The 18,703-nt window shown below is 40.8% G+C and overlaps 1 protein-coding gene across 7 annotated transcripts in view; it reads right to left on the bottom strand.

Annotated features, from left to right (window-relative positions):
* Positions 1–18,703, bottom strand: part of TRAPPC12 (trafficking protein particle complex subunit 12) — a 58,597-nt gene that overhangs the window by 32,650 nt on the left and 7,244 nt on the right. For all 7 annotated transcript variants that reach the window (XM_035109914.2, XM_035109911.2, XM_035109916.2 and 4 more), the window contains 3 exons: positions 17,095–17,211; positions 10,544–10,657; positions 8,180–8,318 (listed from right to left, as the gene is read on the bottom strand). In XM_035109914.2, coding sequence (XP_034965805.1) covers positions 8,180–8,318; positions 10,544–10,657; positions 17,095–17,211 — 370 coding nt within the window. The remainder of the gene's footprint in view (positions 1–8,179; positions 8,319–10,543; positions 10,658–17,094; positions 17,212–18,703) is intronic.

The following is an 18,703-nucleotide window of genomic DNA, read 5'->3' as shown; positions in this document are numbered from 1 at the left end:
TAAACCAGAAATACTGATAGCTTCCTTTATGATTTCACTAAAGTATGCTGTCACTTGCCACTGTAGGACAAAAATCTTATGAAAGGACAGTACTACTATTTAGTGACGGGGAAAGTCGGTTAATGCTCTGTCAAAATATCTGGATTTAGATGTGCAACTTTTGCTCAAATAGCACCAGCAAATTTTACTTTAGAATGAGACAAATGCACACATAATCACAACAGAAATGTAGGGTTGGAAGGTACCCCGGGGGTCATCTAGTCCGAGGTCTCCCAAACTTGGGTCTCCAGATGTTGTTGGACTACAACTCCCATTATCCATAGCCAGAAGGACCAGTGGCCAGGGATGATGGGAACTGTAGTCCAAAAACCAACCAGGGACCCAAGTTTGGGAAACCCCGATCTAGACCAACCCCTTACAAGGAAGAAAGAAAAGAAAAGAAAAGCTAATCACCACTTTAAAAAGGCTTGACACTGACAACCATAGCTGCCAAGTTATCCCTTTTTTAAGGGATTTTCCCTTATGCTGAATAGGCTTCCTCGCGAGAAAAGGGAAAACTTGGCAGCTATGCTGACAACATGTTTCTTCACTGATGCCCCAGGACAGAAAGAGGCAACACTGACCACAAGTTCCCTTAGTTCCGCCATTTATTTATTTAGGTTATTTATATCCTACTTTCCAGGATACACATCCTTCCAAGGTAATAAAATTGCAGCCACACAATTAAATCATAACAGTTCATTCCCATTCTTTCCACAGCGGATAGTAGGCGGCCCTGCCAGGATGGGAAAGTCCCAGCAGAGCGAGAGATGGGGAACAGGGCTACTCCATCAGCTCCACTGAGAGACCAGGTAACATTTGTCAGTTCCTGGCCATTATTTAGACTATGGTAGGCTATTGTTTAAAAATATACACCACCTATTTTGTGCCAAATATCGACACCCAGCCCCAAAATAAATTAAAAAAAAGACTGCAAGGCAAAGTTATCCACATATAAACTATATAATATTAAAATTTTAATCACAAATGATGTGTACTTATACTCTCCTTCTGTAGCCTGTTCATTTATTTATTTTGAATATTATTTTCAATTTTGCACTGACAGATTTTTAATATGATCTGATTTAAAATCACAACGAAAGGATTAGGCTGTGCTGCAAAGTAGTTTTGTGGTTCTGGAATAATTTTTTAAAACCCAAGGGAAAAACCTGTTTTCTGTCTTTGGGGGGCATATGGGGAAATTATACACACACACATACACACACACCCCTAGCATCCAAAAGCTGACTCCTTCAAAATGAAGAATAATCATCACCTCTGAATTGCTGCAGGAGAAAAACACAAAGACAGACCTTGGAAGCACAGAAGAGGTAATGACAAGTTAGTCTTTTGAGAAGGTAAGGTGGTTGCGAACCTTTCTCGTCAAAAATCTGCAAGGCAACCATGTTGGCCAGGAAAAGTTTAGGGACATTAAGGGCTCTAGGAGCTGCTCAGTCAAGTTTCACAGAGAGCACTGAAGAGCCACAGAGGCAAGGACACTTCTGAATCCACCATAAAGACCCATCAGCTTTGCTTGGTTTGCTCTACAACCGTTGTATGACTTATCAGGCTGGAGGTAAGACTGTGCTGTTTGTAGTGTGAGTTATTGCTTGATTTGCTGGCTGAGTGAATGTAGCTGGGGTGGAGTTGTGGCCCAAGACTGGCCTTACTTTCACAGCAGGCCCTGTCCTGAAATGAGCAACCACAAAGGGGTTTGCCATTTTTTGGGGGGGGCGGGTTGTGTGTGTCACATTGGGGTGATACAGGGGCAGGGGCACCCTGTGCTCTCAGCCAGGATACAGAAGCGCAGGCTGCCTGAGAGAACTTTTCAATCACAATTTTGGTCAAAACAGCAAGACTTTGGATTTGTGGCACGATGACACGGCCAAATTGAACTTTCTTCCAGCTTCAAATTAAAAAGCCAGGGCAAAAAGAGGCTAAAAAAGGAGAGCCCATTCCTAGAGAAAAGGGAAATCTAGTTGTTGCAATGAACAAATAAGGAAACAGGTAACACAAAAGCCTGCCTAATTAATTGTAAACAGAGGCAGTCCTCAAATGCTCATGAGGACAGATTTAAAAGCAGGACAATCCTTTATAGTTCACCTGTGAGTTTCTGATAGCGTGACAGACTCTGTGATAACCAGGATTATGAACTATGAAAGTGCGTATCCTTATTCCGGGGTTGGGGGGAGGGAATCACACTGAGGAGTCTTATATAAACAAGGTGCATTGGTTAGTCACAGCATTCTAGAAGAATTATGCACACCTACAGGTTTCTCACAGTGGTAATAACCCCTTTTCAAAATAAATTTCCACAGTTCCAGAAGTCTTTGAGAAGTTTTAAGCAAGGGCTGGGTTATTCCTGCACCATGCGAAACATGTAGGAGATCTCTAACACTGTTAAGCAGTTAGCTGTGTCTGCAAGTCAGTGTTTATTATAATGGTCAAATACATGATGGCATAATGCTTCTGCATAATGTGTATCTACTGTAAAGCCAATAAGTGAGGGACATGAACAGGCTCGAGAAATATACGCAGATTTAGCATTCTGCTGCGACACAGTCCCTTTCCAGACGTTAAGAGCTGCGCTTCTCGTAATGTCTGAAGCTACCCTTAAGGAGACGGCAAAATATCCATCATTCTTATGGACAGGTTGTGAAGAAAGGGTGAACTTCAGAAGATTCTGTTTACAGAGGCCTTTTTCACTCCCCTTTTCTTCCCACCTTGTTCCTTTCACTGAGACCTGGGCACCCAGATGTAGAAGCAAAGACAACAGTCAACTTTGATGAACTGGTATCCCCATGTGCCACACTTTGCTCTTCTCCACAGGAGTAAATCGTATAATTATCTGAGGGAATCTAAAGAGGTGAAACTTCAGACTCCACTAAGGTGGAGGCTAAGCCAGTTTCCTGCCTTAGCCATTGAGAGATAAGCCTGCTCCTATCTAAATTATCACTATTCTGGGTATTTCTTCATCATGCTAGAGTATGATGGCACCTGGAAAATGACTGTACACAGGATCCTTTTAAAAATGATGATTACGGACAGGATTCATCTAATAATTATTATTGCCCAATTCCCCCCCCCTCATCCTACAAAACCAAACCCCCACTCATCAAAACATGGCAGCAAGTTAGTGCAATCCAATACTTTGTGCAGCAGAAATAAGGTGGGGTTACCCGAGGTCTGGGATGCATAAACATGTGCTCTAATCTAGGACAAGATTTTCACAAAGGGGAAAGGGTCAGATAAAGAAGTAGAAGGTAATTAAAAACAAAAAAACAAATTGAGGAGAATGCAGCTCTTTTTCATGGCAAGTAATTATGAGTTAAAAAAACAACAACAGACACACATAAGGAAAAGGACCAACTAAAATGTTACAGTCAGTATGTATAGGATACTTTACAGCTAAAATCCTATGGTTAGAAACCAAGACATGCGAAGAACAAAATCAGATTTCCATGAGCACACACAGACCCCCCACAAAAAATCCCTGTCCTTATTCTAGTACTCAACGTTCTATGTAAGGAACTAATGAATAGCCTGGGAAAATAAGGTAAGCAAAAGTGTTGACTTGGCCAGCAATCTGGGTGGAGACAACTGGGAGTTACCATGCAAGAGCATGATATGTATAGAGTTGTCTTTGTTCATTTTAAAAGGCTTTAGGCAAATCCTACGTCATGTGGAAACTAAAGAGAAAGGAGAAAGGTGACGGAAGTCAAACTGGGCTGCAGAGGTGAGGGTACAGCATTAAGCAATGGGTGGTATTCAGGAAAGTAGGAACAAGGGAGACAAAGAGCAACAGAGGAAGAAGAGAAGATGTTGAGCAATGATTGCACTGGCAGGAAAAAGAAACAGAGAGAGAAATAATACTTGGGAGGCAGTATTTCCCTGGGCTGTAGCAATTATATAGCATCAGTACCAAGAACACAGAACTCACTGGGCAGCGCTAGGAATAGCTGCTGGGTTTACAAAACAGAAGGGTGTATGAAAAACATCAAGAAAGCAACGTAGTTATAGGATGGAAAGAACTTTAGCTATAAGGATCTCCAGTGCGGAATTCTTCATCTTGAAGAGAAGCATAACGGATTCTCCAGCAGGTGTGAAGGTAGCATACTACTATTCGTAAGGCCGCCACTAGAGGGGGAACAAAACACATCCTTCAAGTGGGCCCTGCCATCTCGCACACTGAACGCAAAGTATTTTCTGCTATTTCTCTCCCTCGTGCATAATTACTTTACCGAAACACTGGAACACCTACAGTTGCTTCAACCTTTTAGAAGTATGTGATTTATATATATACAAAAAAGGGGCAAAACTGGAAAATGTTTTTTCTTTTAAAAACCAATCTCTCGAAGCAAAAGGAATACTTTTAAATCCTTGTAAAAGATGGAAGAGGGTGGAATGCTAGAGCCTTTTAAAGCCACACGACAGCTGCCACATTCTAAAAGCTAGATTTTTTCCAATGCAGATGACCACGGCAAGGTAATCATAATTCCCACACCTATGTTGGAAATCCTTTGAGCGATGAAGGTGGTCCTCTTTGGACCCTGCTGGCTCAAGAGCACTGCTGGTGTCTGTGATATCCTCAAGAGGGTGGAGCTAGCCTGTGAGTTCCTTCCCTTGACAGAAAGAAAGAGGACTTCCTCTAGTTAAAACCACTACACCAACTCAATGATATCTAGCATTTCCAAAGAACAAGCGATAGCTGGAGAATTTAAGGCTTGAAAAGACCTGAAGGGCAGCAATATCCTAGAGCCACGCTTACTATCAAAATTAACCTTTGCTTTCTCGTCAAATTGCCTTTGCAGGGCAGGTAGCCTGACAGCAACCACCTACTAGAACTAAAAAAAAGAGAGAGAGCATTACAAGCAGAATGAACAAAATCCATACCTTGACATAGTACTTAAGGCAGGCAATTGGCAGGGGGGTGGGATCTTTAGGGTGAGCAGGACAGAATAGAAAATTTAAGTAAACAAGATCTAATTGCATCTCTGTAATGAAATAGATACACAGGCAATTGTCACGCAGGTTAACGTACAATCCTTGGTGCTTCCTCCTCCCCAAGGACGAGGAACATCACATGTGGATGGCAGGATGTGTTTGCCATAAAGAGAGGAGGATATGGATGCTGACGTGTACACTAGGATGCGTTCATCGGCTGTTATGTTCTCCATGGGGGTGGGATGTGTACAAGAGCTGGAATCTAGACTAAATACTAGATGAGGAATGTGAATGGGCACTAAGATTTTGAACAGACATTAAGCCAGACCTATGGACTGCACACTGCATGGCATGTAAGGTAGGCTATGAAGAGCTAGCTGTATTTTAATTAACAAAAGTAGATGCCACAGAAAGAGCTGTGGGAATCTAGTTGGAGAAAGGGAATGAGGGAAAGTGAAAAATACGTGGTGTGTCAATAAAAGTTGAGTTGGAAAATTCAGACTCACACAAATATGGACTATAAAAGAGGCAGAATTTATCCAGAAGGGAAAAGTTACTTTGGAGTAAAAAGAAAAGCATTTAATAAGTCTAGTTGCATCGATGCCAAGGATAAAGTAGTACTAGAAATGTTAAGAGACATCCATGGAAATTCATAACATTTCCAGAATGAAATTCACATGCTGTTCAGAAATGAAATGCATTTCATTTCATTCAATGAATATTTTGAATTGATCCAAATTACACACATGAATTAAATGAAATGTATTTTATACCACTTGCATAACCATTATTTATTTGTATCTCGACACATTTGATTGCAAAGTGCATTTTAATTGCCTAATTCGTTTAACTATTGTGAATCAAAATGAGATAGATAAATCAAAGATTTTACAGTTATGCTTGTTACACCAAAAAATGAAAAGAAAAATTAGCAACCTTCAGCATATTATCATGGATGACGGTTACTGCGGAGTAGATAAAATATATGTATGATTTATGTTTATTTTATCATTTAAATTAGCTGTTTAACGACACAGATTCATTTTTCTTTTTCAATACAGTTTATTTCAAGGCAGACTCTTAGGTATGCCCTTTCTACCTCTTAGGCCATCAAGATAGCGTAGCCCTCAAATATGAACGATCTAATGCACCTGCCATTTCCTATTATAGGAAGATCAGCTGTATCCCTGCATTATCTGACTTTTTGATCTGATTATAGATATAAATTCCTTAAGAAGCTAGATAGGCAAGGGGTTAAAATATATCTCTCATCTTCAGTATGCTTAGTCTTGGACTATTCTGCAAATCTAAAGCCTTCATCTTTTACTCTTAGCAATTTTGTAGCCCAGTACAGACATAATGCTACACCATAGTTAGTACTAAACATTCATTGCCTTAGCAATAAGAAAACATCAGCAAAATTTCATTCTAAATTTACAAGCAGAGAATAGGGAGCTATGTGATATTAACAACATACAGTGGTACCTCGGTTTATGAACACAATTGGTTCCGGAAGTCTGTTCAAAAACTGAAGCGTTCATAAACTGAAGTGAACTTTCCCATTGAAAGTAATGGAAAGTGGATTGATTTGTTCCAGACGGCCCGCGGAGTACTTAAACTGAAGTGTTCATAAACTGAAGCGAACCTTCCCATTGAAAGTAATGGAAAGTGGATTAATCCATTCCAGACGGGTCCGCGGAGTACTCAACCTGAAGCGTACTTAACTCGAAGCATGGGTGTAATTGGTTCCAGAAGTCTGTTCATAAGCTGAAGCATTCATAAATTGAAGCGAACTTCCCAATTGAAAGTAATGGAAAGTGAATTAATCCATTCCAGGTGGGCCCGCGGCGTTTGTAAACCAAAAATTCGTAAACCAAGGTGTTCATAAACCGAGGTTCCACTGTAGTTCGGATAGAACACTTCAGTATGGTTCAATTCCAAACATGATTTGCAAATTTGGTTCAAGTCATGCATTCACATCCTGGTTTGTGGTTTACATTTCCAATACAGTGCTGAACCAGCAGTTAAGGAAAACAAACCATGGATATGAGTTAGGTTTGCACAAGACATGCTTTTTACCTCAAAACCTGCTTTCAGTGTTAACGATAACATCCAAGGATCAGGCTACAGGATTAAAGTTCAATGTGTTCCTTAAAAGAAAAATTCTAAGCTTTGGTGTTGGGGGGGTGGGGTTTTTTTGTGTGCATGTATTTGTGTGTAAGCCTGTCAGAGGTACCAAAAGATCCGACAATGTTTGCAAAAAGAGAGAACTTCTGGAGCCACACACTGAACACATCAATATTGCATGACCTCAACCTCTCTAGGTAGTACCAGCAACGCCTTGCTTCAGTGAATGAAGGTAATTTGAGCATTCCATCCTCAAAGGTCTATAACTACCACCTCAGAAAACAGCATAATTTTTGTCAGAGCAGCAGAGGAAGGCAGAAGCTGAAACATTTTGCTATAAGAGTTTAAGATTTCTGTTTTGTCAATCACTGTGATAAACTAAACATCTGGTTTTGTCGATTAACTGCATCCTACCATGATCCTGACCAAACCTGTCTGAAGGGCTGTTCAATCCTTTCATTGCTATTTATAATATGAACGGCAGGTGTTTCATTTTTAAAAAAAATGTGTTTATGTTTTTAAATGTGTTTGAAGTCACTTGGAGACTTCTGGATAACAAGTGACTAACAAGTTTAATAAATAACAATATAATTTTGCCTCTGTTTAAATATGTATATATAGTGTGCTAGATTTACTTTCTAAAATGCTTTGGCATATTGCATGCTTGCTATCTTTTACCAAACATGCTTTTTTAACAAGACCTGCTTTGAAGAAGGATATTTACTACCTGCCACTGTTATGTAAAGTATAACCACTGTGGATCAACTGGCAGAGACTTACAGTGAACCAGCAAGGTCAAAAGACCTTCAAGAAGTTAGGCCACCATTGTGTTGTTTCCGTCTACAAAGTTGTCTTACTCCCTTTAAGGTTGAAAACTTGGGTTTCCTCTTCTAAACTATGTAAGAAAACGGACAAAATCCAGCAACATTAAAAATCTCGAAACATTCCATTAATGTCAATGGAATATATTTAAGCATGTTCTTAATTCTCTGACTGAAGTCAATGTGATCTAAACACTCTAATGCCCAGCATCCTTAGTATTAGCAGAACAGAATATAAACAGATTTACCTTTGCGTCCTGGGTATACATGAGGGTAATACTCGTAATATAGATCAGGCTGGTCTAAATTTCCAAATGGTTCAAATTCCATTTCAGCATTTTGGAAGAGACCCAGTTTCACCAGGAGTGCAAGTCTTACAAACCAAAGCTTAAAAAAGGAAGAGATGAGGGGGGGAGGGGGGGGAGAGAGATCATTTGACAGTGTTCACTGCAAAACCCACACAAACTTCCTTTACTATTAGTTTTCTAATGATGCCTAAAATGTTGCCTATGATACATTCACAGATATCCACATAACAGATGCCTTTGGCCAAAATCAGAAAGCTAAAACAGGTGGTTCTGTCTTCATTTAACTGTCTTTATCTTCTGCTCAGCTGCCAATGAAATAACAGCAACTAACACCATATAGTTGTACATATTATTTATGGTTGTTATTATTAATTTGTCACCTTATTTATTTGTCACCTTTTTATTAAAAGTAACTCCAAGTGACTAACACTAAAACCAACATTAAACTAAAATGAATTAAAAGCTAAATATGCATTCATATTTAATTAAACGCAGGTCTAAGACATCCCACTCATTGAAGGAAACCACAGATAATTAAATGCCAAAGGATGGTATTGAAAGTCGCCAAGAGAGCAAGGGGAATTAACAGGGACACACTCCCCCTGCATAGCTGCCAAGTCTCCTGTTTTTCGCGGGAAACCCCCGTATTTTGTTACCGTTTCCCACTGTTATCCCTTATGGATTTATATCCCGTAAATCCCCTGGATTTGGAATGCAGCTCCTGCCAGCGGCCATGTCCCAGCTCCCAGCTGTCTGTGCATGTCTGGACATGCACAGAAACGATTTCTGGTGCCCAGACATGCAGACATGGGCAGCCCGGCACCGGAAGTCGCTTCTGCGCATGTCTGGACATGCGTAGAAGCGACTTCCGGTGCTGCTCTGCCCATGTCTGGGCACTTTTTCAACCCGGGAGTTGGCAGCTATTTCCCCCTGTCTCTCTCCTGACAAGGGACCAATACAATTTCCATGACAAAACTGGCCCAGACTGAAATGGATAGACCTAGGGCAAAGCATGCCAATTTGAGGACGGGATTTGCTGCTCTCATCCAATCCTGATTCCTCCAAACTGGCTGCCATCACAAGTTTAAAAGAATAAGTAATTATTTGCCACAATATTGCTCAGTATTATTATAAGAAATGTGTATATTGTTTATGCCTCCAGCTATTCTCACTGACACACATTCATAAGAGATCTAGAATACAGATTCATCAGTGGAGTTTTCAAGCGTTCTGCGTACTAGCCACAGCGCCACAAAACATCTTTATAACCTTTGTATCAATAACACTTGAAACAGAGAAACTGCAATTGCTTTTAAATAAATACCAGCATAAATTATTATTACAATGTTCATAAAAATCTTTGGAACACAACTCTCTCTAAAGTAAAATATATATAGGCAAGTATGCTGCAGCTGCAGAAAAAAATTAAACTATTTGTTCCCTTACTACAGTAAGATCATAATATGCTTTTGGGGGCTAGAATAAGGGCAAAGTATGTTCTTCCCCAGGACGTGGGTAGCACAGTGGTGTAAACCACTGAGCCTTGGGCTTGCTGATCAGAAGGTCGGCAGTTCGAATCTCCACGACGGGGTGAGCTCCCATTGCTCGGTCCCAGCTCCTGCCAACCTAGCAGTTCGAAAGCACGTCAAAGTGTAAGTAAATAGGTACTGCTCCGGCGGGAAGGTAAACAGGGTTTCCGTGCGCTGCTCTGGCTTGCCAGAAGTGGCTTAGTCACGCTGGTCACATGACCCGGAAGCTGTCTGCGGACAAACACCAGCTCACTCGGCCCACAGAGCGAGATGAGCGCTGCAACCTCAGAGTCGTCCGCGACTGGACCTAACAGCCAGGGGTACCTTTACTTTTATATTCTTCCCCAACATCACAGCAAAGCCAATGGCCTTCCGTTTGCATTACAAATCTCAGCTTTGGTTTTAAATAGATCATGCTTGCAGGACTAATCCTGAAAATACAAAGGCAATGCATCTGGAAGGATCTTAAACAACCAGTGGTCAGAATCAGGGCACCTATAAGTTGGGAACAAGCAATTTCAACTAGTTAGACTGTTAGATAGGCTCTGTTCCTTAACACTGCAGATGTGTCTACTCTGTTGATGCAAGTTACGTGCAAAGTCAAATGCTGCAGGCTTCCAGTTTGTGTTACATTTCCATGAAGATTCTTGTAGTGGAACAAGTTACCCACTCCTGCTTTAAAGTGCACATTCAGGAAGTGACAGCAAATAAAAATAGCGCTGAAGGATGGCTCTCTTCACCCATTTGTAAAATTCGAACCCACAATTTTGCTTACCTGCAGAGAGTCTGTTGTATGACTTGTGGGCAAGCCATTTTTGCCATAGCCTTGACCGTGGGCAGTCAGAAGCCGGCCGCATAAGTCAACGGCTGCTCTCCAGTTTTTGCTACTCTGGGTGGGAGGGGAAAAAAGAATAGGCTAAGTAACAAATAAATTCAGCTGCTAAAAAGTTGGGAGCTGCTTATTTTGCTTGAAGCAGCTCCAGCTAACCATTAGTAATAGTGACAAGGTCAGTAAAGTTAGCCAGTAGGAAGTGGGATGTCATTTGTCAAAACTGCTTGTATAATTAGGCAAAAAGCGAAGCCAGGCATGACTCACAATTTACAATTAGAAGATTGCTAGTGTAAAAGGATACACAATTTATTATGACAGGCCAGATACTGTTCCATTCAGAAGCAGTAGCCAGTCTCCATCTGAAATGTGCAACGTTCCTCCCCACCTTCCTAAGTTTCATACCTATTCTCTCCAGATAACACTGCTATTTTATTCCTCTTTCTAGGATCCAATTATGTTCCTATTAGTTTTGAATCGATGGCTTCATGAAGGTCATCAATATGATTTCCTTGAAAAATACAGCTTGGTCAAAATGAAGTATTCTAGTGAATATAAACAGCTGAGATCTGAAATGTCTAGTCATTCACCCAGATTTAGCACCAAATGAAATAAAGGGGAAACAAGACAGCGAGAGAGAGAACCCAAAAAAATCATGCAAGTGTACTTCTATGGGCATTTGTTAGACATTTGTCCGCAGTACATACATTTTTTATTTAAAAGTGTTAGTCCTCAAAAAACAGACAGATTTTTCAGAAGCCACAGCTATGTGTACCCCAGACTCACAAACGTGTCAAGCCTCAGAGGAATTCCCTCGGGGGGAAACAACCTGTGCCTGTTCTGCTCAAAAGCTAAGATAAAGAATGACTGTTGCTTCTTGTCAGAGCTAAGAAAAGAGAGAGAATTGTCCGTGTGTGTCCAATACAGCCAGTAAAGAGTGGAATCAAGGACAGTAACTGGGTCGAACTCCTACGACACCACTGAGTAATTCCCTGAAAGTGGCAGTAGTCAGTGACATAAATCAAAAGGAACATCATGAACAGTAGCTTCTCTTTCCCAAACTAATTTCTCCTTGAGTGTAGAAAAGGATACTAAACGGAAGTCCCTCCACCAAGTGCTACTTCTCCAGCCCACTCCAGTCCTATTCTTTACAAATATCCCTGTGGCACAATCCATTCGGAGGGGAAGCAGAAGACTCGCGTCACTTATTTATTGATTCATGAAGATGTGAAGATATATCTGTGGTCAAAGAGGACAACTGCTCTTCTGTTGTGTGTTGCGCCCCACTTAATATCTGACCTAAAATCTGGGGTCTACACGAGATGATAGATGATGATGACTGGTATCCAAAATGTGTATTTATTTATTTAAAAGATTTGTGGGCTGCTTTTTAAGGACCAGGTTCTCTCTAGGCAGCTTACTAACATGCCTTAAATGATTAAGAACATCCCTTAAATTTTGAACTAGAGAACTTAGTGATGCTAAGCATTTTATTTCAGATGCTGCCATACATGAATAATTCTGAGGAAGCTTTTAAGGGGCCAAAAGTCAACAGTACACTACAATGATTACTGTTTCTTCTACAATAGATGTAGAATCCAGAATTATTATTACTGTTTTTTTTAAAAAAGAGAGAATCTGTGAAGATAGCTATGTTTCATGCAACTGCGATATTTTGAAAATGTACACCTAGTAACTGTATTACAATCAGATCTATTCATCATATAATTCCTTTGGGATTGATCTTCATGGGTAAAGTCCAATTTCTGCTGAGTTTGCTGGCTTACTATGGTGGAAGAAGAATACCATGCTATTCATTTGTTAAGACTATAGTGTCATGACATTTATTAAAGGTTATTGGGCTACTAGTGCATTGGCTGCCTAATGAACTTTCGAAAGGTGAAAGATGCTAATGGAAAAGAGGTTCAACATGTTCAAACTTGGGAAGACAAAATATAGTCCCAAATTATCTGGCTACAATAGCAAGTTTGGAATGCTTGATTAACACAAAGTAGATAGATAGGTAGATAGATAGGTAGGTAGATAGATAGATAGATAGATAGATAGATAGATAGATAGATAGATAATTTATTACGGTTGGAGACCAGCATATAAAACACACTACACAAACATTTAAAACATTGGACAACAGTAAATTTATATGCGATAAGCGTATAGACGCTAAAAACTTTGAGATAAGCTACCACAGAGACATGACCCAGAATCACCCAAGGGACTGAGTTTGGGGATTTTCTTGATGAGCTAGTTTGGATCGGGGGGTGGTCTGTGCCTACAGATCTGTACACAGAATCTGATGTCCATCTGGGTCGTCTTTTGATCTTTGCCTAACAGGAGATAGAATTTTTGCTTTTCCGGGAGGTCGGCAAGCCTCACCAGCAGGGGATCAATGGTCTCACTACATGCCTCTTCATAAAAGGGACATCTAAAAAATAAGTGCTCTGGGCTTCCTATTTCCCCCAATAAACAGGCGCAAATTCTCTGAGCATATGGGACTTTTTTAAAGGATCCTTCCAGGACTGGCGAGGGCAAAGCCAAGCTTCTGGCGAAAGTAAAAGCCCTTCTTGCATTTTTGGATACTAGAAAGAAGAGATATACTGCTGATGCGGCTATCTCTCTCTCAATTTCTCCAGTTTTATAGTCGGGGCACCTTGAGCAATCCTGTTGTCTCTCAGTGTCTATGATTCTTTGCCTAACCATAACTTTGGCTTGGCTCAACCCCAGGGCTTGAGGGGCAAAACCAAGTTTCTGAAGGGTGTTCCACAAAGTATATGGTATCTTCAACTAGTTTACAAGTGTGTGAGTAAGGGGAACAGATCTTGATTTAGACATTGTGCCAATGTGCCAGGAGGTACTAACACCAGTGTGCTGTGATTCTGATTGCTAGAGAGTATTAGCAGGATAACAGCCTAGATCAGGCATCTCCAAACTGCGGCCCTCCAGATGCTTTGGCCTACAACTCCCATGATCCCTAGCTAACAGGACCAGTGGTCAGGGAAGTTGGGAATTGTAGTCCAAAACATCTGGAGGGCCGCAGTTTGGGGATGCCTGGCCTAGATCCAAAAAACTGAGCAACTAGTTCTGCATAGGGGTAGCTTTGGACATAGTCTTGAACAAGCAAGGAATTCAATTTTTTTTTAAAAAAAAAGATGTTAATTGTGCTATGGTTCCCATTTATCTCCAGCATGGAAACCTTCCAAACCTCTGATGACATTTATTTGGCTATCTAAATTATACATCCAAACTCTTCCAGTAACTGAGGAGCTTCTCCTTAGGCTGTTTTACTCTAATTGATCCACAAGCTTGCTTGTAAAATATACTGAGGATTGCAGTTTAGTGGGATTCTTTTTTTTCTGAATTAATTCTCTTGCTGTATTATTAGCAGTGTCCTTTCTTTTTGCTGCCTGAATATTTAAACCTCCTTTCACAGCACTGAAGCTGAGAGAATAGCCGTTTGCCTAAGACTAGCTAAGGATTCCATGGCCAATATGAAATGTGAACCAGGGTCCTCTTGGTTCACAGCTCTTAGCCGCTATAATACAAAAAAAGATATATACTATCCCATCTTTGTATCAGTTGTTCAGGTACAGACACAGAGCATCCTGCATTTTAATGGGAACATAGCCAGAGGACACAGAACAGCAGGAATGGACACCATCTGTTCTTTGATGTATGGCAGATGTACATATGCAATGAAGGTCACACAGTTCAGGTGATACAGCAGAATAATGGACCAACCATAATAAATAAATGGATGTCTGATTTCCAATATAAATTCAATTTTTTTTTTATTACTGTTATTAAATTTCTGATGACCATCTGTTTACTTCTCTGGAAAGGACTACTGAAGATTACTCATCTAACCCCTAAGAGAAATCAAGATTAAGAAACTTAACTTTCTGCCATTATTATTATTATTATTATTATTACATTAGACACAAGACTACTGAGAGTCCTATTCACTGGGCAACAGACAACCATAGGCTACTCAATAGCCCAAGGGCAATGTCTCCTGAAAAACTTAAGGCATTGTTCAAGTTGAAGAAACACTTGTTTATACATCCTGCTTTAGGAGGAGTTATATGACAGATCCTTAAACCCACTGATTCCATGTGTAAAGGAAAAAGAAACCTAGCAGTTTCTGTCTCCAGAGAAGCATTTCCATGTTGACTGTCTCCCACTATACACATAGGTTTTAGGGTGTTCACCAGAACTTCTGCAGCTGCATGTTGCAGTGATAGATGCAAATGAGTGGGCATGTGGGGTTGGTTTTTTTTTTTTTAAGAACATTTGCCAGCCATGACTGATCTACCTATTGGGGAACCCTAAATAATATTCTTGAGAAACCCCAGACCTCTCAAAGAGCACAGTATGAAAGTCAAGGGCATAACCCATCTCAGTTTTTTTTCTAAATCAACTGAAGAAAGATTAGTTGTAGCCATAACTCCTTGACCAGTTTTTTGTTTAAAAATACAATTTAATCTGGGAGGTTTAAAGTAAAACTTCTACGGTATAAAACAGTAAATATGTACAAGAACTACAGTGTATTATATTTCACAACATATGAAAATTCAACATTAAATCAGAAGCACAACTAACAGAATGTATATGATTTTTTCCAAGCGGAGTCTCAAAAGGGAGTCATTAACTCTACATGCGACACCATTAAAATGATTAAAATGTCCTCCTCCATTTGCTATGACATTCTTCTCGATTGTAAATTACTCTGGTAGAACACTTTGACATTACTTAGAGAAACTCACGTCAGTAACCCCTTCTTAGGCTAAAGTTTGTTTGAAGTTATTACGAGCATAAAGCTCATTAATACGCCATTGAAATATTGCAATTAAAAAATTTAAGTCTATTTCTTACATGCTTTCTATACTGAAAACTATCAGTTGCCTGCTGCTACTGTCCTACTTTAATTACAAAAATGATGCAAGAGCCATTCATTTATGGAATAAATTAAAATGCGAAGTCTTGAAACGATGGTGCCTAGATCTTTTAGATTTTGTGTGCCAAATTAAGGCTTTCAAAAATATTTGCTACTTTGAGGCAGCAATTTTGCACAGATGGGTTATTATTTATTTCAAATGCAACTGAATGATGTGCACACATTATATAAGCTCAAAGTGCAACACACGAATGATACAGCTTCTTGAGACAAAGGCAATGTCATTTCAAAATCATTGGCAACCAGCAAGTGTATAAAAAAATAAAATAAAAATCAGTCATCTTTCCACCTCTGAGTTTAAGACAGAAAATTGAATTTCCGGGCAGCAGATGGTCCCAGGTTTAGTTCTTGGCATCTACAGTTTAAAAGAATACAGTAGCAGGTGATGTGACAGACCACAGACAGAGACCCTAGAAAGCTGGTGCCAGCTGATGCAGACAATACTGTGCTAGACAAGTAGTCTTCCAGTGCTCCTGCTAAACCCATTGCCCCACATACATTATTGGCATCACATGCTCCTCCCTATTGGTGCACGCTTGTGGAAAAGGAGAACTGAATGGTACAGGCTGATCTATAGGTGACGAAACCTTTGGCTCTCAAGGCAGCTCTTGAATGTAAATGCAGAAGCCATGAGGGTGCTAGGGAAGTGCAACCATTTTGCCTTGCCCTCAGTTCATCTTCCAACCACCCTCAGCCACAGGCTGGAACTCAGGAAGCCCCAGATTAAGATCATGTAGTGATTGATGGCAGTGTAGACTAATGATCATTAGGTTCTGGGTGCTGTGCATCAAGCTGGAGAAAGGAGCAACAGCACCAATGCAGAAAAACAACCAAAGCTGTTGTAGTGGGACTAAACAGAAGTACCTTGGAAGTCGAACAGAATCCGTTCCGGAAGTCCATTCGACTTCCAAAAGGTTCAGAAACCAAAGCGTGGCTTCTGATTGGCTGCAGGAAGCTCCTGCAGCCAATTGGAAGATGCGGAAGCCCCATCGGGTGTTTGGCTTCCCCAAAATGTTTGAAAACCAGAACACTCACTTCTGGGTTTTGATCATTTGGGAGCTGAAATGTTTGGCAACTAAGCTGTTCGAGATCCAAGGTATGATCGTACTGTTATATAGCTTAGGTTTCTGAACAATGTTGTGGTTTTTAGGTTATAGCTGTTGAGTTTTGGAATTCGGTCAGCTCTAGGCTAGTCTGTTGGCATAGCTGAATATGAACCGGGTCGGATCCAAAGTCCCTGTGAGCAAAACTACTTTCAACATGCTCCTGCTGGAGGAAGCAGAGGGTGGGGATGCAGCAATTTTATCTACCTCTCCGTTTCCTTACAGCCCCCTGAAAAGTTCCGTGTGTTGGGGGACCCTTCAGAAAAGCATGTGAGGTGACGCTGGTGGCTACAGGGGGGAGGTGAAAATTGCCTCCCTCCTTTCAGTAAGAATTTCCATTGGACTGATGAATAAGTTTAGCTCTTAGCCTATCTAGAGAAGAAGCCTAGTGTTCAATATCATGAAGAAACATTGTTACTTACTATCAGTTGTTTCAAACCCACAAAAGACTGTTCCACAGAGGTGGCATTTAAAACTTGTCTTTTTGCTGCAGACTGCTCACCAAGGAAGCGAAGCATTAAGTCTTTCACTGCATCACCCTAATTGGGGGGAAAATACAAAGTGTTCGGGTTTTTTAATTGAAAGTTTCTCTTAGCCATTAAAACACGCACACACACACACACACACACACACACACACATCTTGCATTAATGCAGTGCTACGCACTTGAGATTTTTCAACATGCAACAAGGTCCTTTGTATATTTCTACTTATATGCCTTGAACTACCCTGCACAACAGTGGCCTTGAGCCTGAGACTATTGTACTGATTCCCGTGATATGAAAAATCAGTATGTTGAAGACAGCTATAATCTCCTATTGCGTGGAGAGCATTTGCCATCTCTTTACTCTCAAAAGCAGCTGTATGCCACATTGGCTTTAAGATGATCACTGAAGTCCCATTTATTTCTGCGGGGTTACTGCTGCTTGTTTGACAATAGGCTGATTTCACTGAAGGAAGCAGCTGCTACGTGCCTGCTAGACACTTGCCCTTTGTAGCTAGTAACAAGTGTTCGGTGCATCTTTAGAAACAGTATGTGTTCTCCATCTCTTAAAGAAGACAATAGCAAGACCCATGTGTTTGTGTAGAATAAAAACCATCCCTAGACCCCGGTATCCCAACGGGTCCCTAATGTGCCTTTCCCGAGCAAGGCAATTGAGTGGGTAGTGGCTGGACAGCTCCAGAAACTCCTGAATGAAGCTAACTATCTAGATCCATTTCATCCTCGTTGGGGAACAGAAAGTGTCTTGGTTGCCCTCACAGTATCCAAGTAAGATTGCCAGATGGGGCCACAACCTATACTGCTACTAAATTCTGCTGGTGGAATGGTGAGGCTCTTAACTTCATCATTATTTAGAGCTCTACTTTCTTTCTTTTCCTTAATACAAAAACTATGCCAGATTAAAGAGATGCCAAATTCCCTGTTAATGGACTGAACAGAGATCTCACATGGTTGTTTCTTCCATCTAAAGGTAAAGGTAAAGGACCCCTGACAGTTAAGTCCAGTCGCAGACGACTCTGGGGTTGCGGCGCTCATCTCGCTTTACAGGCTGAGGAACCTAGTGTTTGTCCGCAGACAGTTTTTCCGGGTCATGTGGCCAGCATGACTAAGCCGTTTCTGGTGCAACAGAACACCGAAACCAGAGCAGCACATGGAAACGCCGTTTACCTTCCCGCCTTTGCACTTCCTCTACTTGCACTTTGGGGTGTGCTTTTGAACTGCTAGGTTGGCAGGAGCTGGGACCGAGCAACGGGAGTTCACCCAGTTGTGGGGATTTGAACCGCCGATCGACAAGCCCAAGACGCTCAGTGGTTTAGACCACAGCGCCCTCCATGTCCCTTGTTTCTTCCATCTACTAGATCGCAAAGGTTTTTCTCTCCCTCTGTTGAGTGCATGCCATTGTACTATTCATCCATTCATCAAACTTCTTTCAGCAAAAACTAAATCTGGCAACCATCTTGAGATTGATCCCATTCCCCCTCCCTTTTTTTCTTTTTTCTTTTGTAAAGCATACTATGTTATTTTTATTG

This window comes from Zootoca vivipara, chromosome 3 (genome assembly GCF_963506605.1).
Source record: "Zootoca vivipara chromosome 3, rZooViv1.1, whole genome shotgun sequence".
NCBI classification, from domain to species: Eukaryota; Metazoa; Chordata; class Lepidosauria; order Squamata; family Lacertidae; genus Zootoca; species Zootoca vivipara.
Note: the sequence above shows the minus strand (reverse complement) of the source record. Positions and strands in the feature narration are given on the sequence as shown.